A 24811-nucleotide genomic window follows, 5' to 3' on the forward strand; every position below is an offset into this window, starting at 1 on the left:
GGTCCTGTGGTTCTGTGTCTCTACTAGGGAGTGGGTGAAAAGTGTGCTTTTCCTTTTATCCACATTGACACATCCTCGGAGCAGGCCGGGCCTCACTTCTGGTCTCTGGAGACACCGAGTTAGATCTTTGAGCTACAAGGATCATACTTAGGGTTCTGAGTGCAGGGAGCAGCTTGCCTGTCTTCATCATCACGCCCAAGCTTCTAGCCACACATTTGCTCTGACCAGACACAGGGCCAGATGCTGCTGAGCAGGGTGACATGACGCTGTCCATACAGCACTGAGTCATGCAGACCCTGGATGCTATCAGTCCCCACCGTGTGATTTTGGGAAACGCATTTGACATCTCTGGGCCCTACTTTTGTGATCTGCATAGTGAGGACCATAAACCATCAACCACTTACACCTGTGAGCATTCGAGCTAAATGGTGCAAAAACATGCCGAGCCTGGAACAACGCTTACTGTCTGCCGTGTACCATGGAGAGGAAGCCAGCGGGATTCATACAACCTGGAGTTGGTTGCTGTTGATCTCAACAAATGACAAATGCCTTGCTCACTGAGTTAAATCCCACCCATTATAGCATCAAAACACCATTTCTCACAATCAAAACAGGCGATGTGAATTATACTAAAAATCTGAAATTCATTTTAGTAAGTAAGTAGCTTCAGTCATTTGTTAAATCTGAACTAAAATGGCTATTTTAAAGGGAGAGTACACTATTGAATAAAAGTTGCATATTAACTCCAAATTTGCCAAGGACATGGCCACATCAGCAGGGAGCTGGCAACTGTCTTGGAAGGAGTGGCAGCGAGGCCATGACATCTTCCCGCACTACTTGCAGGGAGCCTGCAGGTGTTGTGTGATCCCCACTCTGCGTTCTTTCGCTTTGTGCCTCTGCGTGGGCTAGGAAGTTGCTCTTCAAATTTCCACCTTGTTGCGGCATGTTCAGTGTTCCCCAGGAAGGTAAGGCCACCTTGCTTAGAGTGGTTCCCTTGCCAGTTGCCTGGAAAGGGGAGGTAAATGGAGCCAATCTAGACCAAGAGCTGAGAAGGGCCAGTCCAGGGTGCATAGAGGTCTGCTTTGATGACAAGCTTCTGGAATGAAGCATTTACACATGGTAGTTCCTTCTGCCTCTTTTATAATTAAAGGTGCTTTCAAGTTAGATTTATACTCTGGCAACAACTGAACACCGAAACGGTCCACAAAGCTGGAAACTGATTATTCCAATGGAGAGTCAGTTGCAACTGCATCTGAAGGGAATTTTCTGACCATAGAAGATTAAAAATCTACTAATCGGAAGAGTATTTTTTCTAGAGAAAAAGAAATGATCTAGAGGAGTTCCTCTTCAATTTTTTTTCTTGGCTGCTAATCTTTCTATTGTTTCAAAGACAGGGTGTCACGTAGCTCAGGCTGGCCCTAAACTTCCTTTGCAGCTGGTGATAACCTTGAACTCCCCATCCTCGTGTAGAGGACAAACTTGTACTGCTGCACCCGCCCTTGCCTGACCTTTGCATGTCTGTTCATCCCAGGCCTATGGTACGGACAGGTGAGTCTGTCCGTGTCTATTTCTAGGCTCGTGTCCCTGATATGACTGAGGATGCCTGCCTCACCCTCCATGAACCATCACTGTCCGTGGGTGCATTAGGAGCACCAGGCAAATGTTCAGGGAGCCATTACTGAGAATCAGGCTTGTTGTGTCTTGTTTCCTTACATGTTAATTTAGATTGTGTTACCTAATGTCACCCCAAACGCCACTGAGTGAGGTTTTAGTCCCCTTTTACACTCTCCAGACTCAGGGCAGCATCTCCCCAAGTGTTGCACTATACTGTGAGACTCCAGACAGTGAGGGAGGCCTTGGAGCAGATAAGGGCTGGGGAGAGGGGTCACCCTGGGATTTAGGCCCTGGTGGGCCAAGTAAAGGCAGCTACGGATGTGGCAGCGAAGAGCTCAGGAACATGGCTGAGTTTGGAACTACTGTTCTGAGGGTACCGTAGGAATCTGTCACAGACGGTCCTGCCTGGCTCTCCAACTCGCTATGAAGTGACACTCCCCTTCAAACCTCATATCGCCTGTATGGGGAACAGTTTTGAGGCTGGACACATACTTCTTACATGGTCTCTGGACAAGCCCAGGAAGACATCTGGCCAGAGATTAGGGAGACAGGGTCTCCAGAGGAACCAAATGCAGAAGCCTTTTGAACCTGTGGTTCCTCACACAGAGAGTGTGAGTGGAGAGAAGGTAGGTGTGATGGGGGTGGGGTGGGGTGGCTGAACTGCAAAGGATATCGTGGGAGCCAATATAGGATGGAGAGCCCAGAAGCCCGCAGTAGGCTCCGAGGAGGGAGAAATCCAGAAGGAGAAAGATTGAATTGACTCAGACCAGCCTCCCGTTTCTCCAGTAAAGGAGCATTGGAATTGGAGCAGGGACAGACAGGCTCCCTTTAGGAAGTGAGCAGTGTGGCTGTGTGAGCAGGAGCTTGTGTCTGCAGGACCAGAACCTCTGTACAAGCTTGGGAAAGTGTGGGTAAAGCAGAGAGCCACCCCCCACCCCCGCATCAGCACAGCCCGCTGGCCAGAGAGGCTCCAGGAACTGCGGGTGCCGCCTGCCTATTTTACAACATACAAAGTCTCTAAAGTGCGCTTCTGTGGAAAAGGGGCTAAGTAAGTAAGTTATACACACTACGCGGCACTGAGTTCCAAGGTCACATGGAAAGGGCAGAAGGGTGGCTGCCTAGGGCTCTTTCTTATTGGACACTTGCATTAACAGACTTCATGGCCAACTGTATGATATAAATAGAACCAACCCCAGGAGAGCATCTCAGAAGTGTGGCCAGGGTGGCACCGGTGCAGGTTTGCTTCTTCTTTGGTGCTCAATTCCACTGGGTTCAATCACTTCAAGATTAGATTGGGATTTGAGGAATTATAAAGGAAACGAATAATAACACAATTAGTACTTCATTATAACGTAGGGAAACAATTAAAACGGCAGGCCTGGCTATCTATTCATGGCTGAGCCGACCAGCAAATCCCAAATGCTGTTTCTGTGTATCAAGATCAAGGTGAATCCTTCCATTGTTCCTCTGAAAACACAGCCTCATTCAATCACTGTAACGGCTGAAGGTCAATAGGAAGTGGACCCCTCTGGAAGGCAACTCCTAGTCCAGGCCTGCATAGCACACTGACAACCAAGATGGGTGTGTGCAAAAGGCAGGGAGAGGCAGAGGAGTGGGGGGGGGAACAGAGGGGCTAACAAGGACAGAGAAAGTAAAGCAAGGCCTCTTGAATCCCAGCCTAAGTCTCCCTGGTCGATGGGCCAGTACATTCTAACCTCCAGGGCTGATTTTAGTAACTGAAATACTTGGACACTGAGGTCTTCCTTAGAGTTTTGGGATTGCATGAAGCAACCCCAGCCTAAGAAAGTAACAGCTGTCCACGAAGTCCAGGCATGCCACCGTGCCTGCCAGCCTCTGTAACCTGGGCCTCACCCAGCTCATCCAGCAGTGGGTGTCCTGTTGCACCAGGGTAGCGGGCGATCCTGAGCATCCAGCATGGGAAAGACAGGTATGGAAACAAAGAATCAGGCAGAAGGATACAGAGAGGAAAAGAAAGAGGGAGAAGGAGAAGGTGGAGGAGCAGAAAAGAACAAGGGAGGGCAGAGGCAAAGGAAAGAAAGAAAGGGGTCAGGAGGCAACTGTAGTTGGGATTTCAAGGGTGATGGGACGGCTATGGGCATCTCCTCCCCAAACAATGGCGGTCCATGAATGTCAAGGAAACCTGTGGGCAGACATGGATTTTCTATCACAGATGACTTTATAGGTTGTCCAGTCTGATTCATATTAATAGTTAGATGAATGTAATCCATTCAACGTGGATTACAAAGAGTTTCTTTCTCTTTCCTCAAAAAGTTTAAAATATATACTATAGTTAAAAATGTGATTTTGCTTAAAGTGGTTATAGGAATACTTTCAAAATACAATGTGCAGGTATAAATTTGAATTTGAAATATGCAGACTTTAAAAGCCATTTGGAGGAAAAGCCATTGAGCTGAAACAGAGCAGCAGTTGCTCACCCCATTTAGTTTCCAGGGCCCCCGGGAGGCTGCTTTCACCTCTGGCTCTGGGTTAGGTCCTTCAGCATCACCGCCCTTTTCTCAGATACTATTTTAAGGTGTGTTACATTTGTTTAATGATGCAAAGATGTGTTGCTTTTGTCTAACTCTGTGAAACTGTGTTACTTTGCCTGTCTAAAACACCTGATTGGTCTAATTAAGAGCTGAACAGCCAATAGCAAGGCAGGAGAAAGGATAGGTTGGGCTGGCAGGCAGAGAGGATAAATAGGAGGAAAAAATTGGGAAGAAAGATCAAGGAGCCAAGGGAGAAAAAGAGAAGCCAGCCACCTAGCCACACATCCTGACATGAAATAAGAAGAAAAGATATACAGAAATAGCGAAAGGTAAAAGCCCAGAGGCAAAAGGTAGATGGAATAATTTAAGAAAAGCAAGCTAGAAATAAGCCAAGTGAAGGCCGGATATTCATAAGTAAGAATACTTCTCTTTGTGTATTTATTTGGGAGCTGGGTGGCAGGCCCCACAAAAGAGTCAAAGAGCAAAATATCAAAACAGCTAACTATACTGTTCCTTCGCCCATTCTGGTACTGAGTATTTCAGCTTCCAGGAAGCCTCTCCCCTCTCTGGCTCCGAGTTAGCTCCTTCAGAACTGCTGTCCCTTCACCTTCCTGTCTCACAGAGTCTTGGGAATGTTGTCTTGCCAGTGGGGGGCTCCACATTGCACAGGGGGCTCGTAGCAGTCCAACCTGAGCCACCGTAGAGGACCGCCTCGATTCCTAACTCTTTCCCTCTGTTGCCCCGGAAGGTTAAGCCAGCACATTAGAACACATTAAAGGGAAAACGAAAGTGTTTTTTTTTCTTTAAATTTTATTTTTTATTTTCCTTTGGGCATGTGAAAGACTGGCACCCGCTTCCATTCCCAATCAAAGACAAGCTTCAGGGGAATGATCAGTGCACAAACTGCAGATTGCATAATTTGTATTCATAAAAAATATAAAGAGTCACATTAAAACTCTGTAGACTTCATCAGCAACTTAAAATGTGGATTCTTTAAGATTGCCCTGAAGTTATATGCCAATGTGCTAAGGATTTATTTTTATTTCTTTGCTATAAATATTCATTTGAGTTAAAGGCTTCAAATGTTTGTATCGGGCAACATATTGTCATTTTTAAACCAAGAAAGTGTTGTATTTATTGTTTCTTTAAAGGCTTTTTTTTTTCTCATAGGCTTTGGGATCAAGCTTATGAGATAAAGACTAGGAAGAAGTCTCGGACACTGGGAAACGTGGGGGTTTGGGGGATGGGAGAGTGGTTGTGACAGACAGCGTCACAGGTGTGGGTTCCTGTCTAAACCTGATAGACTCCCCACAGCAGCCTGTGAGGCTGGAGGGACAGCTGCCCTCCCTCAGAAATGCAAACACATCAAACAAAACCCATGGTCATGGGGCCAAAACACAGGCCCGCTTGAGGGCTTTAGCCGTGCATCTTATAATAAAATCCTTGCATCTAACGTGCAGTAAGCACTTCAATTCATGCTCATCTTGAGACATACATTATAAAGTTTAAATGCTGAAAAGCAAGACAACAGCATTTCTATTGTTGATAACAAACTACAGACTTGTCTGGTGGGGGAAGAATTCCTGAAATGTTTGACAAAGGAGCAGTGCTAAAGGACACAGTATTCGCTGTGGCGGGCTGCAGAGGGGAGGCGGAGAGGGGAGGCGGAGAGGGGAGGCGGGCCGTCCCTGAGCCCACAGATCTAGCTATGTGCCCTGTGATTAGGCTGCTAAACAATGGCACTGTGTCAGCTTGGAGGGGTGTGAACAATAGGCCTTTTTCTGGAAGTATCTGTAGGAAGAACACAGAGATCAGTCAACAAGGGGCTGAAATGGTCCTGTTATTCTCTCTAAAGATAATGTGCAATGGCTCCCCTGCGAGAATGCGGGTGTCCTTCCCACTGGGCTTCTTGTCTTCCCTCATTCACTATAGAATTTTTACCAACTTGCACCTGGTTTGACCAGCAGTCAGCTGGCTTTTGAGGATTCTCCCTATTTTATGCCCCCCACTCCAGATCGCAGAGACTCGGCAGCTGCACGACTGTGCTTTCTTTGGTTATAAAAGCAAGCTTGTGACAGCCTTTGCCAGATTCCGTTAAAAGCAGAATTAATTAGAGTCAACTCAGCAACTCCCCAGGACTTGTCCACTGAAGACAGTGATGACTGGGAAGGGTTTAGAGAGACAGAAGGCTGTAAGACAGTCTCCAGGACGCTTATCGTCTACTGTGCGGTGGACCACCTGGGCAGTAAGGAAGACGTGCCCTAAGACAGACTTCTGCCAAGTTAGAAAGAGATGGGTGCAAGTGTGTCAGAAAATTCTGGACAGTTCTGAAGCAGAGGGAGTTTGTGGGTTATGATGAGAGTGGAGGAGAAGGTAGCATTTCAATGGGCAGAGTAAGAACAAAGACTCGGATGGATGCATGGAGTGGCCACAGATAACCTAGACTGAATGACATCCAAAGTGTCCATCTAAATGAGAGGCAGACACAGGAAAAGCTACAACGAGAGGCTCTTCGGGCTGAAAACTGGCCCATGAAACCCTACAGTTAGGAGGGAATGTCTAAAGACCTGAGCGAATACTTTTACTTGAGAGAGGGGACCCCAAGGTCACAGAGATTGGCCGACATCGGGGAAGTACAGAGTGCAGGAGTTCACATGGGTACCAGAGGAGGCGGGGAGACGGCTGTGGGTGGGCAAAGACTGTGGGCATCAGAGAAGGCGGGGGTCAGATGGTACCAAGACTTTGACCCCGAGGAAAGGCTTTCTCACGGAACTTGATTTGAAGGCTGGGAGAGCCTCAGGCTGCTGGAAACGCATGGCGGTGATTTGTTGCTTTCTCTCCTAAGCTTGAAGGCCTTGGCCTGGAGGAGCTGAGGAAATGATGTCTGTCTATTTTATCTTTATCTTTTACTAAGAGTTAGCTACAATCCTTTCTTAAACTTCATCTCAGCCGTTTTTTCTCCAAGTCACTGAAATAACAGTATGTAAATAACAGCTAAGCTCAGACCCGCTCGGCAAGGGCTTTCCTGGTTGTGTGTGAACAGCCATGTACCCCAGAGAGTCAGGGTGGAGTTGGTGGTGCCACCGTGAGTGGGGACAGTCAAAGCCAGATGGAAGTGGCCACGGAAGGGAGATTGAGTCATTTGTGGCTCTGTCTCTCAGGGGATTGAGGAAACATGTGACTGGGAGCACAGTGTCACCTCTGCCCCATCCTAGCTCTTGGCTAGAGAGCAGACTTTCCTGAGGTTCCTTTGCTCTCGCTCTTGCCAATGTCTTACAAATCTTTCTGAGCAATGAAAACAGTCTGAATAAAGGGAGAGAAGTCAGTCTTGGCTGCTCTAAAGACGACCCTGTGTTCTATGAGGAGAATTCTAGGTCCCAGGCTGGGGGGGGGGGTGGTTGTCTGGGAAGGCCTTCAGATAAGCTCCACAGGGGCCTGTGCTGGGGACTCCAGAGCCTTAGCCTCTCCTCCTGCAGGGTCTGTCTGCCCCTAGCATCTAAGTGGACTCTCTTCTGCCAGCCAGGTCACTCCCTCCCTCACTAACTTCCTCCAGAGACCAGATGTCCTTTGTGGCTACCTGAGTCATTGTGTTCGGCTTGTAACTAAGAACTTTCTGTTAGGAGGGCAGTCAACACCATTCACCAATTATTGGGATGGGAAAAGCAACACAACAGGTCTAGCTCCAGCTGCACCATTAAGACCTTCCTTAGAAGATGACCCCCTTGTCTCCTTGGAAGAATAGTTCTTATTTTGGGGTTCTGTTACTTCTGTTTAACAAAGATTTATACTTGGGCAGTTACCAGATAAAATCTACAAAAAGAAGCGACAGACCACCCTGGATCCTGACTGTGCAAGCACAAACCAAGAAGCCATAAGCAGCTTGTCCTGGGGTGACCAGGCCCCAGCATTTACATAAATGGGGACAGTGAATGCCAGCTTTGTCTGTCACAGCCGCTGGGCTCATGGCACCAGGAGCAGCTGACTGCTGATGCTGAAGGCTTGGTGGCTGCCTGCAAACACACTTTCACAGAACTTTCTGTCCCTCTCCCCACTCCCCCAAATCACAAATGGAGGCTGCTTACTGGGGGACCACTGTGTCAAATTTCCTTAAAGGAAGTGAAATAGAACATGGAGCCATTTCATGTGTATGGGAACATGGGAGAGGCCACCAATCCATGCTCTGAGAGTCCATTGGCTACAAAAAGGATCAATGATGACCTCCAGCTTCTGCTGTATCAGAGAGCAGTGAGCAGGTTGTGGAGCCCTTGGCTCATTCTGTTCTTCCCTACATCAGGTAATAGCCCAGTCATTGACCATGGGGCATTCTGAGTTTTCTACTGCTCGCTAAGGGGTGGTAACTTAAAAGAATGGAAACAAACGGGCAGCACCATGCTGCCCAAGCCCGCCGTAGTCAACGCAGCTGGTGTCATTCGTCCATCGTTGGCCTGGTTTCTCTTCAGCAGAATTAGGTTAGATTTGTAGCTCAGGGTGGCACGTCCTTTGGTCACGCAAAGGAGCTTTGTATGCACATTATAAATCTCCACTTGCATTTGGCAAAAATGTTTTCTGAAGTTACCATGCCATTGATTTCTTAAACTATCTTTGACCTTTTGTTTTCCAGTCGAAATGGATGTTTTGTTAGGTCAACAAAGTGGCTAACTCTGCTTTTTCAGAGGAGACCACACTGAACGGTCTCACATATGCCTTTAATCTCAGGGCTCGGGAGACAGAGGCAGGCAGAGTTCTGTGAGTTCCAGACCAGCAGGAGTTGTATGTGAAGTGGTCTCAAATGAGGGAAGTGGGGCTAGAAGGACGGCTCATTGATTAAAGCACACACTCCTTCTTCAAGGACTTGACTTGGTTCCCAGCACCTACATGGTAGCTCACAACTGTCTCTAACTCTGGTTCCAGGGGCTCTGATGCCTTTCACATGATACACACACATGCACACACGCACACAGGCAAACTTTCATGCTCATAAAATATAGATAATTTTTTTAAAAAATTGAAAAAAAGACAGGTTATCATATCAGAGATTTTTTTCAGGTTTTAGCTTTTATTTCTTAACTGTCCAAAGCCAATATCTACAGAGGAACAGCATCCCGAGAGCTCCTAGGCACACTTGCACTAAAGCATGCATTCCCCACAAGGGAATGGTACCTGGACGGACCACTGCGGCTCTCTTTCAGGTCTCGGACACAATACAAGAACAACACATGGACAAAGCCAGGCTCAGCTCAATGGCAGCTGCAGATACTGAAGGATATTTGATTTGGTGCAGGTCATGGCCTGAAAATGGTGCTAGGCAAAGTATGAGAAAGACAACGTCCAGGAAAGGGCCAGGCTGCCTTCTAGAAGCATGGACCGTCACACACACAGGTCACCCCTCCCTTGCTGTGACTGCAGCTTCCCAAGGGAGGAACCTTGGTCTGACTCAGTAGAGGAGAGCAGTGTTAGAAAGACATCGGACCTTGGCTTCCGCTCTGTAGTTTTAGGGCCTAACTATATATTCTTTGTGTTAGAGATAGTAGGAAATCATTTTGATGAGGGATACGATTGGGTTCTGAATTTGCATCAAAGCAATTTATGCAGGATTAAATTATTTCAACAGAGACTCTACATTTGGTAAATGCCCACTATATTCAGCCTCAGACAACTACTTAGGAGAGTGTTTTCTATGCCCAGAAAAGATCTTTGTCTCCCTGATGAGATACTGAAGGCACAGCTATGCTTGGGGACACTGTCTGCGCAGAGCACATGGCTTTATTTAGAAAATATTGCTATATAAATGCTCACAGTCACAACATAGCAGCAAAGTGACAATTACAATAAAAAAGTATTATAAGTGGTCTTTGAAAGAGACGTGATCCCTGTGGGACTTTTACTCATTCTCTGTTTATTACCATACTAAAGAGTGGACATTTATTTGGTGTTTAGTGGGAACGCAGAGGACAGAAAGCCCTGTCGCTCACAATCTCCTTCCACAGTGGTGGAGATGCACACTTGATAGGACAGGCAGTCTCATGGTCACTACCACTGGGCAGACGCTCTGCGGTGAGACCGTGTCCCTGAAGGAGACCCCTGGCTAACTGCATGCAATGCTAGGACCTTCCCTGAGCAAACCTTCTGGACCCGAGAACATGAGGAGAAATCTGGCCACTTATGGGGGAACAAAATTCCATTTGGTGGGGGTGTGGGAAAGGAGGAGATGGGAGTGAAGAAGCCAGCAGCCAGATGGGATGGCTGCAGGCAATGTGCTGTAAGTAGAGGAGTGTGAGTTAGGGTGGAGGATGACTCCAGCTTCTGTGGCAATCAGGGGATGCACTCAAGGATGGACCGGGGAATCACATGTGAGGCCCCTATTCATCAGCCTGAGATGGGGATGAGAAGGAGCCTGAGCTTGATGCAGGAGCAGCAGACGGAGAGTGTGAAAGAACCTTCTTCCCACAGCAGCAGGACTGAGAAAACTCACTGGAGTGGTGAGGACAGCATCTAAGATGGGGCTGGAGCTCAGGATGGCAACAGACCTGCCTGCTCACACACACTGGGCACACCATGGGAGCCGAGGTGTGCAAAGGGAGCCATGAATTCAATTCTAGTCGTTTGGGCTTGGGTGACTGAAGTATAGCTGAAGATATGAACTTGGTGACTGAGAGAGAATGGAGCTTTAGGAAAATAGATTTGGGAACTAGTGACCTGGAAATGAAATGGCAACCTCACCCAAATGAGCGTGGAGGTCAATGCCTGGGGGAGCAACTGTAACTACCGAGCAGGTGGAGAAAGAAGAGAGTGAGAATACATGGAGGAGGAAAATAAAAAATAATATATATTAATAAAAATCATAGGGTACAGATGGCATAAGGTCAACCTATGAGTGCCTAACAATAAACATGCAGACTTCCCTCTGTACACACCGAGGCCATGGACGGTGGGGGCTGATTAGATGACCCTGTTGGACTGATCAGGAGTGGAATACAATAGTCCCTCAGGAAGAACTCAGTGGTCCGCAGAGATTCCCTAGTGGAGCTGTACCAAGCTAAACTGATGTAAGGGCGTGCTGTCAAATTTTAGCCTGTGAGCTGGGACTGGAGCTGTCCTACAGCAGAGGTAGAAAAATGCACCTGCCTGCAGCTAGACAGTTAAAGAGACAGTAAAAGTAATTAAAAGATAACAGACAGACATAGATTAAAGGAGTAAAGATAATAAATATTAAAAAGTGATAGAGAAAAAATAGCCACATAAAGATGGAAAAATAGAGAGTCTGGATTATGTATATGATTGTTTTTTCTTTGAATTTTTTGACTGTGTAGGAGCTAAGTACAGAGAGACATTTCATTGTACAGGCTGCTACGTTAAACCAACATATATATATTTTAAAGGTATCTCGACTTCAAAACTTGAGTCTAAGGATTTGTTGCTTTGAAAAAGAGGCTCTGTTTTTGTTTCTACAGAAGACAAAAACCTGTGGATTCCTTGATGGAACAAGAACTTCCCCCCAAAATGTCTCTGTAAACCCTAAAATCTTTGCCCAATAAACAGCAGTAAGCGGTTTGGAGAAAACTATGATTAAATTCCCAAAATGATTGTTTATAAATGTTTACATTCATTTTAAAAGAGTTGGTTATAAATGGTTAGTGGAAATAAGGTAGATGTGATATAGAGATGAATACTTTGTATTGGTATGGTTCTTAGTCTATTGATACAAATTTATGGTTGATTTTGTTACACTGTGTATATGTATTGCTGCTCTTATTTAAGATATTATGTTTGTGCAACTCTTTTAAAATGTAATGTATAAGAAATACAGATTAATCATTTATAATCGTCAAATTTGTAGTCATGTTAGTTAGGTTTTCTAGGTATATAGAGATATATTTCAGTTAGATAGATAATCTTCAACACTTCAAAAGCCTACTGAATATGGCATTTAAAATATTTTAAGAATTTAGACTTTTCTTGGCAGTGAGACAGGTCTGATCTTGGCAGCACCAATCTACTTCAAGAGGATGATGGGCATCAAAGAGGCTCTTTATGGAATCTGCTAACCATTTGGGTAAAAGGCTGCCCTTGTCTGGACTGCCTAATGTTATGCTGCATGAAATGGACACGCAGGACCCACAGAAAAGTGGCTGCTCCACAGAGGAAACTACCAGACATTCCACAGGACACAGAAGAAAGCAACTGATGAACTTTGCCAGTACAAGGCAGAACAGATCTTCAAATTTCCTGCTTCACTGAAAAGTTTAGCTTTTACTAAACTTTTTTAGTTTAGTAAAACTAAAAAAAAAAGTTTAGTTAAACTTTTTTTTTTTTAGTTTAGCCATATACTAGGGGCCTATAGGCTGAAGACGTATGCCTCAACATTACAGAAGAACTCTGGGTGACTGTCCAGGCAGAAAGATGTCCCTGTCAATTCTAAAGTTTTAGGAGTTGCTTATAATGCACTTCCTGTTTACTTAGGCAATATTATATCCTTTTGGGGTTTTTGATGGCATTGAAGAATAAATAGTTATAGTTATTCTTAGTTATGATAAAGGATAAATTAGATATAAACTTTAGACTCACAAAGATAGGATAGAGTATTTTCCTTAATTTTCTAAATGTAAATGGACTAAATATAGTAACTGTAATTCTTGCTTGATAACTGTTTTGTTATATGTAATTTTACTATGTTAAAGTTAAAACCTTCCTTTTTATTTAGAAAGAAAAGGGGAGATGATGTGGGATTCCCCTCTGTATAGTGTGAATATGTTTTATTATATTGGTTAATAAAGAAGCTTTTTCAGCCAATGGCTTAGCAGAGTAAAGCCAGGTGGGAAATCTGAACAGATATATATATATATATATATATATATATATATATATACATACATATATATATATACATATATATTATAGAGAGAGAGAGATAGATAGAGAGAGAGAGAGAGAGAGAGAGAGAGAGAGAGTAGGCAGAGTCAGGAGATGCCTTGTAGCTGCTGAAGGAGAAAGGTGCCAGAACCTACTTGTAGGCCACAACCTCATGGCAATACACAGATTAATAGAAATGGGTTAATTAAAGATATGAGCTAGCTAGGAATATACTTAAGCTATTGGTCAAATTGTTGTAATTAATATAGTTTCTATGTGATTATTCGGCTCTGGGTGGCTGGTAATGAACGGGCCATCTCCATTTACACCTGAGTCCCCAAGGTCCCCTGGAGCTGGCTAACATGTGGGGCTCATGTTTTGCATTTCCTGTGAAGATGGGCCGGGGTCACAGGAACTGTGTGGGTTGCTTTCTCAGAAAGCCTCCTGATCCTTTCTGTCTCCTTTTCTACTACAACTCCAGGTTCATGCTGGTCACTTGTCCCCATTATTTTCTTCATAAAGCTCTGTGGTAACAACAGAGATGACAACCTCTCCCCTCTCACTTTTTTCTTTCTGGTGTCAGACCCCTGGTGGCCTCTGTTACACGTGGCCCCTCCCACCCCCTCGTTGCCAGTAAGCTGTGGGAACCTGGGAGTGAGTTCTCAGGTAGATGCGTCGTTTTAGGACCTTTCAATTATTATTTCCTAAGAAAAATTTAGGCATCCATAGCAATACTGTTACATAGGACAGTTAACAGCATTAGCTCTGGTGTGGCCTGTGGGAATAGTGTACATGCACAAACACATACAAACACACATGCACACACATGCATGTGCATGCACACCCATACACTCACTTCCCTTTTTGATTCAGGGGTTCAAAACTCTTCCCAATTCCTAATCCAAAGCAAGACCTAAACATACTGCATAGTTGTTAGGCTCTAACTGCATAGTTGTTAGGCATTGCTCTAACAATGTCCTTAAGGTTTGAGGCTCAAACTTTCACCCTTAGGTGATTATGAACAGGAGACCCAGGTGGGTGACAGTTGTAATCGAGCTATCACAGAGGCAAGTGTTGAGAGCGGGTACAACTCAAGGCACTCAAGAGGCAGTTTACCCACAGACCTTAGCAGAGAGCTAAACAGACGTCTAGGAAATAAGAGCTGCCCGGGAAGGCTCCGTTAGTCCATGTTCCATTGCCTCCGAGGTCCGTGTAGTAGCAACACAGTAAATTTCTCAAAGAGCTGAGTGCAAGGAGCTAAATCTGCACATTGATTTTCCTTCTCTGTGTGCAGCTGAAGGCTAATGGAAAAGGATGCTGGGGATGTGCTAGTTTCAACCGGCTGAAGTCCAATAGGAACAGACTAAGCCCCTGTTAGAGGGATCTCTTTCACACTGAAGTCTTGGCAGAGCTAAACCCAGTTCCTTTCACTGCCCCAGTGCAGCTCCGATGCTGTTCCAGTGAGCCACACCCGCCCGGTGACAGGCTTCCTACAGCACACGGCCTGAGGAATTTTCCGTATTTTATTTTCAGCCCTGTTAGCATTTCTCTGCTTTGAATTAAGAATGCAAAAAGGAAATATTTTATAATAAAATCAATAAAGGACACACAATTTCATTATAGCTATAGTTTTAAAATCATAAACCTCCATTTTCTTCATTTCAGAGACATATTTAATCATTTCAGACACAGGACATTACTTCATTTAATTACTATGGTAAAAGCTTAGTAAGACCATTTGATCCATTTAACAAGCATAATGAAAAGAGTGGCCATGTAACAGTTCTGTTTGGCCACAAATCAAGATTAGAGAGTTCTAAAGTTTTCTTTTTCTGGCTTTCTGTGTCATCTCTCAGTCTCCCCAACCCTTACTCAGTGCTCACTGTAAATTCCACCATGTTGCTCAGTAAATCTGTTCTTGTTGTCGAGGAGAACAGAGAACAGATAGGACTTTTAGGTGGACTCAAGATGAAGCCTTGAAAATCAAGACCACTATGTATGCACGCTCACATACAAGGCAAACTCTCCAGGGCCTCTCCTCGGTCTGCTCAGCTCCGCTGGCCCACATGGTGCCAGCATGTACCACTCACCGTCCCCGCTGAATTGGCGAATGCCTTTATGCCCTATGGAGCTGTTCGCCTGACCTAGATGGTGTCCGCCTTTATTCGCTCATTCAGCTAATCCTTGTGGAAAGGCAACAGGGACCAGCCTCTTGTTTCCTGGCTACATCTTCTCAGCCACTCCAATTCTCTGTCCTTCCCTATTCCTTCCATGAAACGTCATTAACTGCCTAGGACAGGCACAATCCCACTGTGTCTGGTCTCAGAGTATTTGCCCCTACTCCTCTAGTACACAACAAAATCTTTCCAACTAACTGTGAACCCTTAGAGCAGACAATGCTTTGTCAGCCGTAACCTCTGCGACCTCGAACAAGCTGGTTAGGATCTGTGGTTTTCAATATGTCTATAGGACAAATATTTTGTCATAAATCAAATGAAATCAAAATGAGATTGCAAAGCTAGAGCATGCTGTTAACACGAAGCATTCATATTTCATATTTATCTCAGTATTTACACAGGGGTTTTAGATGGTTTTTAATAGGCCGACTATCTAAAACTCCCGTCTGTAACTGAAGGCTTCAAAATTCTTCTCAGTAACATTTGTGGACTTTAAGAGAGGCTGTTGTAAGAGACAAACGCCATGCTCATCACTGCGAGTCTCTTCTCGGGTGTGTCCTGACTCTCAGGATAGCAGCTGTGGGATTGCCACCTTGAAAGAAGACAGTGACCCTCAGTGCCAGCCATTTTGGACTGATGTTATAGACAGAACATTCCTATGGTGGCTCTTCTATTGCATTTTCACGGACAGATAGGAGACAGCAAGATGGACTCAGCAAAGCCTTTGAGGGTTAGAGATTTCCCACTCTCTGCTGTCGTGAGGAGGAATTTTCAGGAACAGGAGAGAGACTAGCCCACACCAGGTGCTCACAGTGGACCCCACAAAGCTTCTGTGGGCTCCCCACTTTCAGGACAGGAAGAAATAAACAGAGTGAAACTCTTGGAATATTCCTAGGTGACCTACGTGAGCTGAACCTTGGTCATACACTAGCCATGACCCTGGGTCTTCAAAGCTCCCTGCCGGCTGCAAAGCTGCAGGAAGCACTCTCTAACTTTGTACTCTCCTCAGTTCGGGGCTCTGGGCTGCAGGCGGGTCACAAATGGAGTCCACAGTCAGTGCATCTGGACTCAGTAACCTACTGTGTGAGCATTCTAGCCTAGGAACACCCCCCCCACCCTTAGGCTGACAAGAGGGACCCAGGGCATGACGGGATGCCAGGAATTTGACTCATTGAGTTAGGACCACATTTATTTTAACCAGTGGGAAGAAAACAAAACCGAAATCGAATTTTAGGCTACTGTATGGATAACGAAACTTGTCTGCCTAATTGGGAAAAAATGTTCATAAAAAGCTGTGGCTGGGGTTGTCCTGTTTTCCCCCCTATCTCTAGCAAACCATCTCCCATTCTCTCTCCCCACCACATGAGGATCCATTTCCAAGGACATGTCTTAGGGGTAGAGTGTTCTCAGAGTGGGGAGGACAGCTGGCTGGAGACTGGGAACAAGGTCGCAGTGTTCATCTCTGGAGACCACAGAAGAATGGAGAATTGGTTCTTTCATCTCCAGCCTCCACTCTGCCTTCTGCTGCCCTGAGTCTCTGCTGTCCCCAAGTGGCCAGCTGGGCCATGTAGGTGACCCTGAGACGCTAGGGGGTAGGTGGAATATCCCCAAGGCTTCCTGTTTGCTGAGGTTGCAAGCCTGGATGTGTTAACCCCTCATTTGTGGGACAGTCTGTGCACGATGCCAAAGAGGGCGGTAAGCTATTTGGAGCCATAGTCTCAGGGGCAAAGGCACTGGTTCCAGCAGTGGCAGCAGGGTAGCAGAAGGACCGTAGGATGAAGTTGAGACCAGGGTCTGCCTCCTGTGGGTCACAAAGCTGTTGCCATGGTGACTGAAAGGTTTTGGGGGGAGCTGCTTTGACTTAACCAAGAGGCTGTAAGTCTCTGGATGCAATGAGTCCTCTCCTAGCTATGGAGGCTCACACACTGGTTCTATTGTCCTAGTGCTCCTGCATGCATACTAGCTGAGTCCCATTCTTCTAAGAGTTAAAATGAAAATAGCAACTGATAAACATATCCACAGCATTTTGTATATGGTCACTCCATGAGAGGTAGACATTTACCATAATTTGTGTCATCTTTGTTTATAATTTGTGAATTTATTTAGAAAAACATAAAACTGGATTTTCTGTGTATATCTCCAACCTAAGGAAACTACATTTTGCTCCCTATACGCTGGGAGAACCGCACAAGCTCTTCACAGGTGTGAAGGGGGCGGAACTCCTTTTTGGCAGCCAGATATGAAGCCCTCAGGAGTTCCCAGCATTTCCCACTGTGTGTTTCTAGACTCTTAGATGACCCATGTAACCAACGGTGCTTACCCATTTTCATCGTGGAGAACAAGAACCACTCGAGCTGGGCATAGTGGGAAATGCTATGAAGCCACCGTGATATGTTGACAAATGTACCTGTCAATAACCTTAAGCAAGGGAGCTCTCCCAAATGGAAAGTATTTATCTCCATTATTCAGAAATTATCAATCAAGTGATTGATTGCTTCCCCCAGAGAAGCTGGTGCATGCAGGAAATGGGCCATGAGGACTTAATCTTGAGCAGAAGCTTCAGTCTCTTAGAGCTGCAGGTCAGACGGAAAATCAGAGACAGAGTATGCCTGGCTTAGAAGGGTTAAGTGATCCGACCCAATGATGGGATGCTGTGAATGCTTTCAAAGTTGATGGCAGCTTTGGGACGGCCTTGCGAGGTTGGAGCAGCTTCTGGTAGACTGGGAATGAGCACTCTCGACTTGTCAGGTGAATTCAGGAGCACTTGAGGAGACGGAGTGTCGGATGGTCCCTGCCTGTGGTAGACTGGGAATGAGCACTCTCGGCTTGTCAGGTGAAGTCAGAAGCATTTGATCAGAAGGAGTTCAGATGGCCCCTGCCTGTGTGACCTGGGGTGAGACGCTCCACTTGTCCGACTTGCAGACACATCATCTTCAAGTACAAGGAGTTGACTTACAAAGTGAACACCACCATGATGACCACAAGAACCACAGATGGACTCTGCCTTCAAGGAGGAGGGATGCCATACTCTATAGTTGGGACCATCACTGGGCATAAACACAGGCTATACAAGATGTCTGGCTGAGATCTGTTACTTCTACAATGAAGGCTCAAGGAACGGTTTGAGCCCTGGTATCCCTACAGGTCCTGGGCCTCATCTGAGGGGGCTCAGTTGGGCACAGAAGTCATTAAGAGAAAGGGTAGGACCGTTACCACCTCTCCATTTCTGTCCAGGGTACCAGTGGCCCAGTTCTAATTGTGTGGCGTATCTTCAGGAGCTCTCTCTGCACAGTCTAGAATAGGTTTTCTCCAGCTGCTGGCTTTCAGAGTCAGGTGAAGAGCATCATGGACTTTCTCACTTCCAGTCCAGGACCCTGGCGTGTTCCATTCGGGCCACTCTCTTGGTACTTTTATGCAGTGGTATCTCTAAGGACATGAACTGCCTCTTAGTCCCTCCCATCCCCCTCTCCTTCTTAATTGTCTCTCTTTCATTCCTCTGTCCTTCCTGCTCTTCCTCCGTCCTTACCTTCCTTTCCATTTACCCAGCACAGAGTCTTGCAATCTGGTGAGCACTCAACAAATGTCCTCTAGAGCAGTGTTCTCAGCCTTCCTAAGGCTGCGACCCTGCAATACAGTCCCTCGTGTTGTGGTGACGCCAACCACAAAACTATTTTCATTGCTACTTCATAACTCCAATTTTGCTACTGTTCTGAATTGTAATGATGAGACTTGAGTAAGGAGAGGCTGGCACACTCTGAGGAGAGGTCTCCTGTGAATACAGGAACTAATCCCTGTGAGCGCTGACTGACAAGTCCAGGGGGCTCAGAGTCTGCTGAAATGATCCCTAAAGTAGAGACCCTTCATGGTAGCAATGGCTTTGTGTGGTTTTTCCCAAAGGCAGCGAAGCAGACAGTGACTTTCTATACTGTTTATATATTCATTTTAATAACAGGAAAAGTAGTATCACTCACTGCAGTCTGCGTGATGTGATGTCCAGGCATTTGGGACCTGTGGCTTTAAGAATCCTAGCCAGTGCTGCAGACTTGCTGGCTCCTGAGCCGGCCTACAAATCAACTGGACCTGCTACAGTTACAGAGGAAGGGTGTTTTGCTTAAGAAATCTCTTCCAGGGGAACAGTCGCTTGAAAGAGGTGTAGGGTGTCTGGGGCATTCCTGAATCCTGGGTTTTCTTGTTTGGTTACCCTGGATAGTTCATCTGAACCATAAGTGTCCACTGGCACACAGTACCAAGAGTCACGCCCTCTGAACTTGTTCAGAATCTGCTAATACACTCTGTTTGGAAGGCCTCAAGGTAAACTTCATCTGCAGTGTGGGAAAGAAGGGAGAGTAGAGCTGCTGGTGGCGGCGGTACTGGGGACTGAGTGTAGAGCCTCCCAGGAGGGTAAGCGCCATTGCACTGAGCACCAGCCCCTGCCACAGCCCCATCATCCTTGGTTAGGATGGATTCTCCCATGTCATGCTCTTACCCATGTCAATGAGCTGGACAGACACACTGTGGTTTCTACAGTGGGCTCCTGACTCTGGATGCTGATCACTGGTCCTGCCCTGCTTGGTAGGGTAACACGGCTCTGTTTTGAAGAGCAACTGCTTTTGGGAAATGCCATTTTTTTTTTAAATTTTAGTGTAATTTTCAAAAAAAATTAGAGGTAATCTAGACTAACCCATTATTTTTATTTTCAAAATAGCTTATTCTGACTACATAATTCTTCATAGAACAGACAAGTGGTAAGGAAAGAGGATTAAAAACCTAGAGTTCTCTATTGGCAGAAGTAGCCATTTTTGCTCTCTATGTATATTTTCTAACCTTTGCCGTATTTGAGACACACAAACACACACACACTCTGTCTCAGCAGCACAGAATTAAGATTTTTATTATATATGTCCTAGCACCTTTTTTAAAAAACTGAATTTCATTATGACAGTTTTGTCCCAGGCTTAGCTGTTCTCCACCCAGTTAAATGCTAACAATCTTCTTTCCTGACAACAGGACGTGAGTCCTACCTAGCGCTTCACACCTTAGTGGGGAGGTAACCCATTTCACTACCACTGAAAACAGACTGACGTGTCTAAGGACCTTAGTCTCCTGTCTTTGTTTTAGTCCTAGATTTAAAATGGTCAAGTCAAATGTATGATTATGTTAAAATCTACTGGGCATACAGATTTATTCTGCAAATCAGAGATGCAGGTTGAAGGAACTGGGATTTTCTGGGGAGGACACGCCCCCAGTGCCAGAGGTTGGCCCTGAACCCTGTCTTCCTCTTCTCAGACTCAGAGCTCACCTGACTCCCACCGACAGCTTAGTATGTGTTTCAGAGCCAGCCTTAGAGAAGAAAGCAAGAGCCAAGCTTACCCACAGTGCTTTGTAATTCTCCCCAGGAAAAGTTCACTTCCGTTCCACCTCTGAGAGGAAACAGAAATAGCTGTTGTGTAGAGTTGTAGAAATTTTGAGCATTCTCAGAATGCCCGTGTGTGTGTGTGTGTGTGTGTGTGTGTGTGTTTGCGTTCGCACGCGTGCATGCACGAATGTGCAGGTGTGTGTGACTGTGTGCCCACCTGTGTGTGCACATGTATGTGCATGTATACAGATAAAAGGTCACTCTATGACCTGGTCAAAGAGGCTTCTCTGAGGTGCCTTGCTGCTAATCCTACTGACTAAGCAAAACAGAATCTCTTGTAACTCAGAATAACAAGAATCCAGCTTATTTTCCTCGTAGTTCTGGTAGCTTCCATTTGGGTGAGCACATTGTGTGGGCATGGGATCTTCCAGGCTAACTAAGAGCAGAGAGGAGCAGTTCATTGCAAATTTACGAAGCTGGCTTTAAATCTGACAGTTTAAAAAGCTAGTTGTCAATTTTGTGTGTGTACCAAACTTCCAAGCCTTGTCTTAAAATAATGACCATGGCTTAATCAAATGTAGACACTTAGGGTTCCCTGGAATTCTAGTAAAGGGCATTGCTAAGTTTAGAAGACAGTAGTGCAATTTGCATACTTATTGGGGCCCTGGCTGTGGAGAAGATCAAGGGCAGACAAGGCCCTCAAAGGGCAGGCCCATTAACTGTGTGCAAGTTGACAGGCCTCTTACTGATTTTGATATAAAAGTGAATCCATGGCAGAGTGTGAAATGGAAATGACCACCACCCCCAAGGGGGCAAACTGACTTTCTCTCACATTCTTCCTGGGGGGGAGGGGAGCTGGGGAACCCAAGAGGGGTGGCTAAGCTAGGAGCCACAAACCTGCAGGCTCACACTCTGCTAGGAAGAAATCAGTATGCCTTCTCTGTGGTCCTCTGTATACCTCCACTGCCAGCCTGGCCAACCTTAGTCACTCTTGAGGAACTGAGGGGAAATGCATCATATTTCTAGGTTAATTTTGAGCCTTTTCATCTTTGAAGAGTCATTATCGACGTGGCACTGGGGGAAGACACCATCCTCTGCTGTAGACCCAGGACACTGTGAGGCCTTGGGGAGGTCTTTCACCTCTCTGAACTCAGTTCCACCTCAAGGCAAAGAAAGAAATGGTCATTGCTTAGCGCAGAGTTGATCTGCAAGGCATGGTGAGGCAAACCGCTCCTCAGGCCTGCCCTGAGTCGGCTCAGCCAGCACTGGCTACCGTTAGCGCCAGCACCTCTTCCACTGGGTGCCATTTCTCTGTCTCCACTGTCAGGTGCCAGCTTCCTCCCCCACCCTGGAGATTCTTCACTGCCAGAGTCACACTTGAACGCCATTCCAGCAACCACGGTACTTCTCATCAAACAGATTCTTATCACAAGCGCCCGTGTTCTAGTTTGCTGTCAAATATTACGGCTGACACTAAATAAATTTTGAATCCCTTAAAACTTCAAAACCAAACTAAATGAGTTGTGTTGCTGATAGCTGATACAAAAATCTTTATGCTTTTATTCCACAGAAAAGTCTGCCTGATTGTTTCTGAGACTTCTGCAAGGGAAGGCCCTTCGATGTCTGTTTCATTTGAGGAACTGAGAATTAGGAGCTATGTTATAGAGCAATAAGGAATTTCTTGTAAGGTTGGCTACGAGTGAGAAGGAGCAAGAGGGTTACAGGGGGGCGGAAGTTGTGACACAGAAAGGCTCAGATGTGTGGAGCCTGCAGTTCACGGATCACACGCATCTCATGAAAGGGTAAATGTGGCCAACACATTACAGAAGACAGTCTCATACTGTGATGTCAAAATGTAGGACACCCCTGAACCAGTTTGAGATGAAGCAAGACTACAAAAAAGTTTAGCTGGCTTGAGGAAAGAGAGACACACCTGGACACATGGCACACTTGTGAGAGTGTCACTGGAGGAGAGCAGTCACTGTGAAGGGGACACAAGGAAGTGTTTTCATCCTTGTGAGGGCTCAGATTCTATGGCAAGACAGAGTCCTTGAGAGGCCAGGTCAATGCTGAGCCCTGAGGGTCAACCCAGGGATGGGAGATTGCCATCTACTGGTATTTGCCGAAAACTGCAGTCGCATGACCCTTGGTGGGGTGGGGGTGGGGGGTACAAGCAAAGGAACAAAAAGTCTGTGCAGGAAGCATCCTTACAGGTCGGCTCACGCAGCTGACTAAGTGGCTGGGAAGTCAGAAATGGAAAGAGCCACTTTGAGCCCTTGGCGCTCTACCTGTGAGAGTGACTCGGGCCATGTGTCAATGCATTCTCTAGGACAGTCGTTCTTAGCCTTGCCAACACCGAGATCCTTTAAATCAGTCCCTCATGCTGTGGTGACCTCCAACCATGAAATTCTTTCATTGCTTCTTCGTAGCTGCAATTTTGCTACTGTTAGGAATAATAACGTAAATATCCGGTCTGTTGGATACCTGATATGTGACCCGATGGTGGTCGACACCCCCAGGTTGAGGGTGGTGGATCTGGGAGGGTGCTAGCGAAACCCTAGTCTATCGCTCTCAAGTCTCCCGACATGCACAGCCATCACCGTCAGGTCTCATCTGACACTGGCCCGGGCTGACCCTGACACTGGCTGATACCTGGGCCACTGTCACGTAGTTTCCTGTCCTGCGCCCCAAGCTCCCTTTCCTCCAGCCTCACTGACTCAGCAGCTCTCCATCCTTTCTTTTAGGGGCTGAACTGTGGCCCTGCCCTTTGGAGTTTACCCTCAAGCCTTAACTTCTACTCCCTGAGGGCTTGGCTGGACGTGGAGGGAGGGAGTGTGTTTAGTGAAATGCCAGAGGTAAAATGAGGTCTTTAGAAAGAGGTGAGGGTGTAGACATAGAGACTGACAGACAAGGAACAGATACAAGGACACAAAGGCAACCATCTGCAAGCCCAAGAAAGGCCTCAGAAGAAGGCAGCCTGATGACATCTTGCTCTTGGACTTGGGGTCCCTCTGGGAACATGCATTTCTGTTGCTTGCATGGCCTGGTCTAAGATATGCCATTACCAATGCCCTCACAGGCATGGACACAGCATTCAGGGCAGCTGTTAAGGCTTCTTCCTACCCAGCCAGCCCCACAGCATATCTCCTCTGAACTCCTTGCCAGATCCCTAGGCACATTCTAGAAATATCCTTTTTCCACATACCCTACCTGCCAGTCCCTAATCCCGGATAATCAGAATGGGTGATCATGTGATAATTTCCGTGGCCAAGGCCAGGGCCAGGCTGGCCCATGGAGCAGTGTTCACAGCTACGGGTAGCAGAGCCAACTCTGTGTCCCACCCCGCAAGTCTTCCCTACCTCCATATGGCTCCACAGTCATTCCATACCAGCTCAGCTCACAGCAAACTAGCCTGTGTATCCTTTCTGCTTGGCTTCTCTGTTCAGCACCTGACCCTTGACCTTAGCTGGAGGCTGAGGCATCAACTACTTCACTGACCAAGGCACTCTCTTTGGTTCCGACACTCCATGTCTAGGAAGCCTATTTCTTTCCCATCCTTGGGATAGATTCCCAAACATGTGACTCTGGGGGTGGGGTGCAGACACAAACCATTGCCACACCACCCCCAAACCAGAAAAGAACAAACAACAACAACAACAAAAATCAAAAGTGAACCTAGACAGTACGATAAGCTTCAGTGGAACACAACCTGGAAGGCACTATACAGGTTTTATTAACTAAGAAAAACCTGGGATTAATGTTTTATACAAACCATTTTACTCATGATTTCTGGCTAAGAGGCGGCTCAGTAGAGAACACAGACAAAAAAATAATAGCTAATAACAAAATTAGTACCAGGCAAGGACTCTGCTGTGTTAGCAAACAACGAGAACCAGAGCGTGCACTACAGAGCTGTGCTAGGTTTCCTTCTGGCAGCCCTCAGTCAAATGCTGACAGTATTGGAAGCTGGTAAAAATCAGTGAGACAGAAGTTGATCCATTGTTTGTGTTAGAAGAGCATGGTCACCACACCAAGTACTGCAGCCAAGCCAGAGGAGGAAGCCACAGACACAAACAGTTAATGCTTCCAAAATTCCTTCAGAACAGCATTTGGTGTAGACGGCCAGTGTTCTATGCATGGCACACTTCCAGCATCTGTGCTGATGACCTGACCTGTGCTCACAACAGGAGAGCTTGGGGACGGGCACAGCTGTGCTTCTAATACAAGTGGTATCCTTTTGTCTTACAGAGAACCCCAGCTCAGCCTTGGACATAGGTGTGAGAACCTGGAACTACAGCCAGGCC

The 24811-nt window shown here is 46.2% G+C and overlaps 1 protein-coding gene across 2 annotated transcripts in view; it reads right to left on the reverse strand.

The window, feature by feature from the left end:
• The window catches only part of Pacrg (parkin coregulated), a 460392-nt gene that overhangs the window by 82924 nt on the left and 352657 nt on the right, over positions 1–24811 (reverse strand). The window contains exon 9 of one of the 2 annotated variants that reach the window (XM_038339700.1): positions 23821–23835. The exons of the other annotated variant lie outside the window; for it this stretch is intronic. Within the exon in view, the coding sequence (XP_038195628.1) occupies positions 23821–23835 (15 nt within the window). The remainder of the gene's footprint in view (positions 1–23820; positions 23836–24811) is intronic. 2 annotated transcript variants of the gene reach the window in all.

The sequence above is a fragment of the Arvicola amphibius genome, chromosome 8, assembly GCF_903992535.2.
Source record: "Arvicola amphibius chromosome 8, mArvAmp1.2, whole genome shotgun sequence".
NCBI classification, from domain to species: Eukaryota; Metazoa; Chordata; class Mammalia; order Rodentia; family Cricetidae; genus Arvicola; species Arvicola amphibius.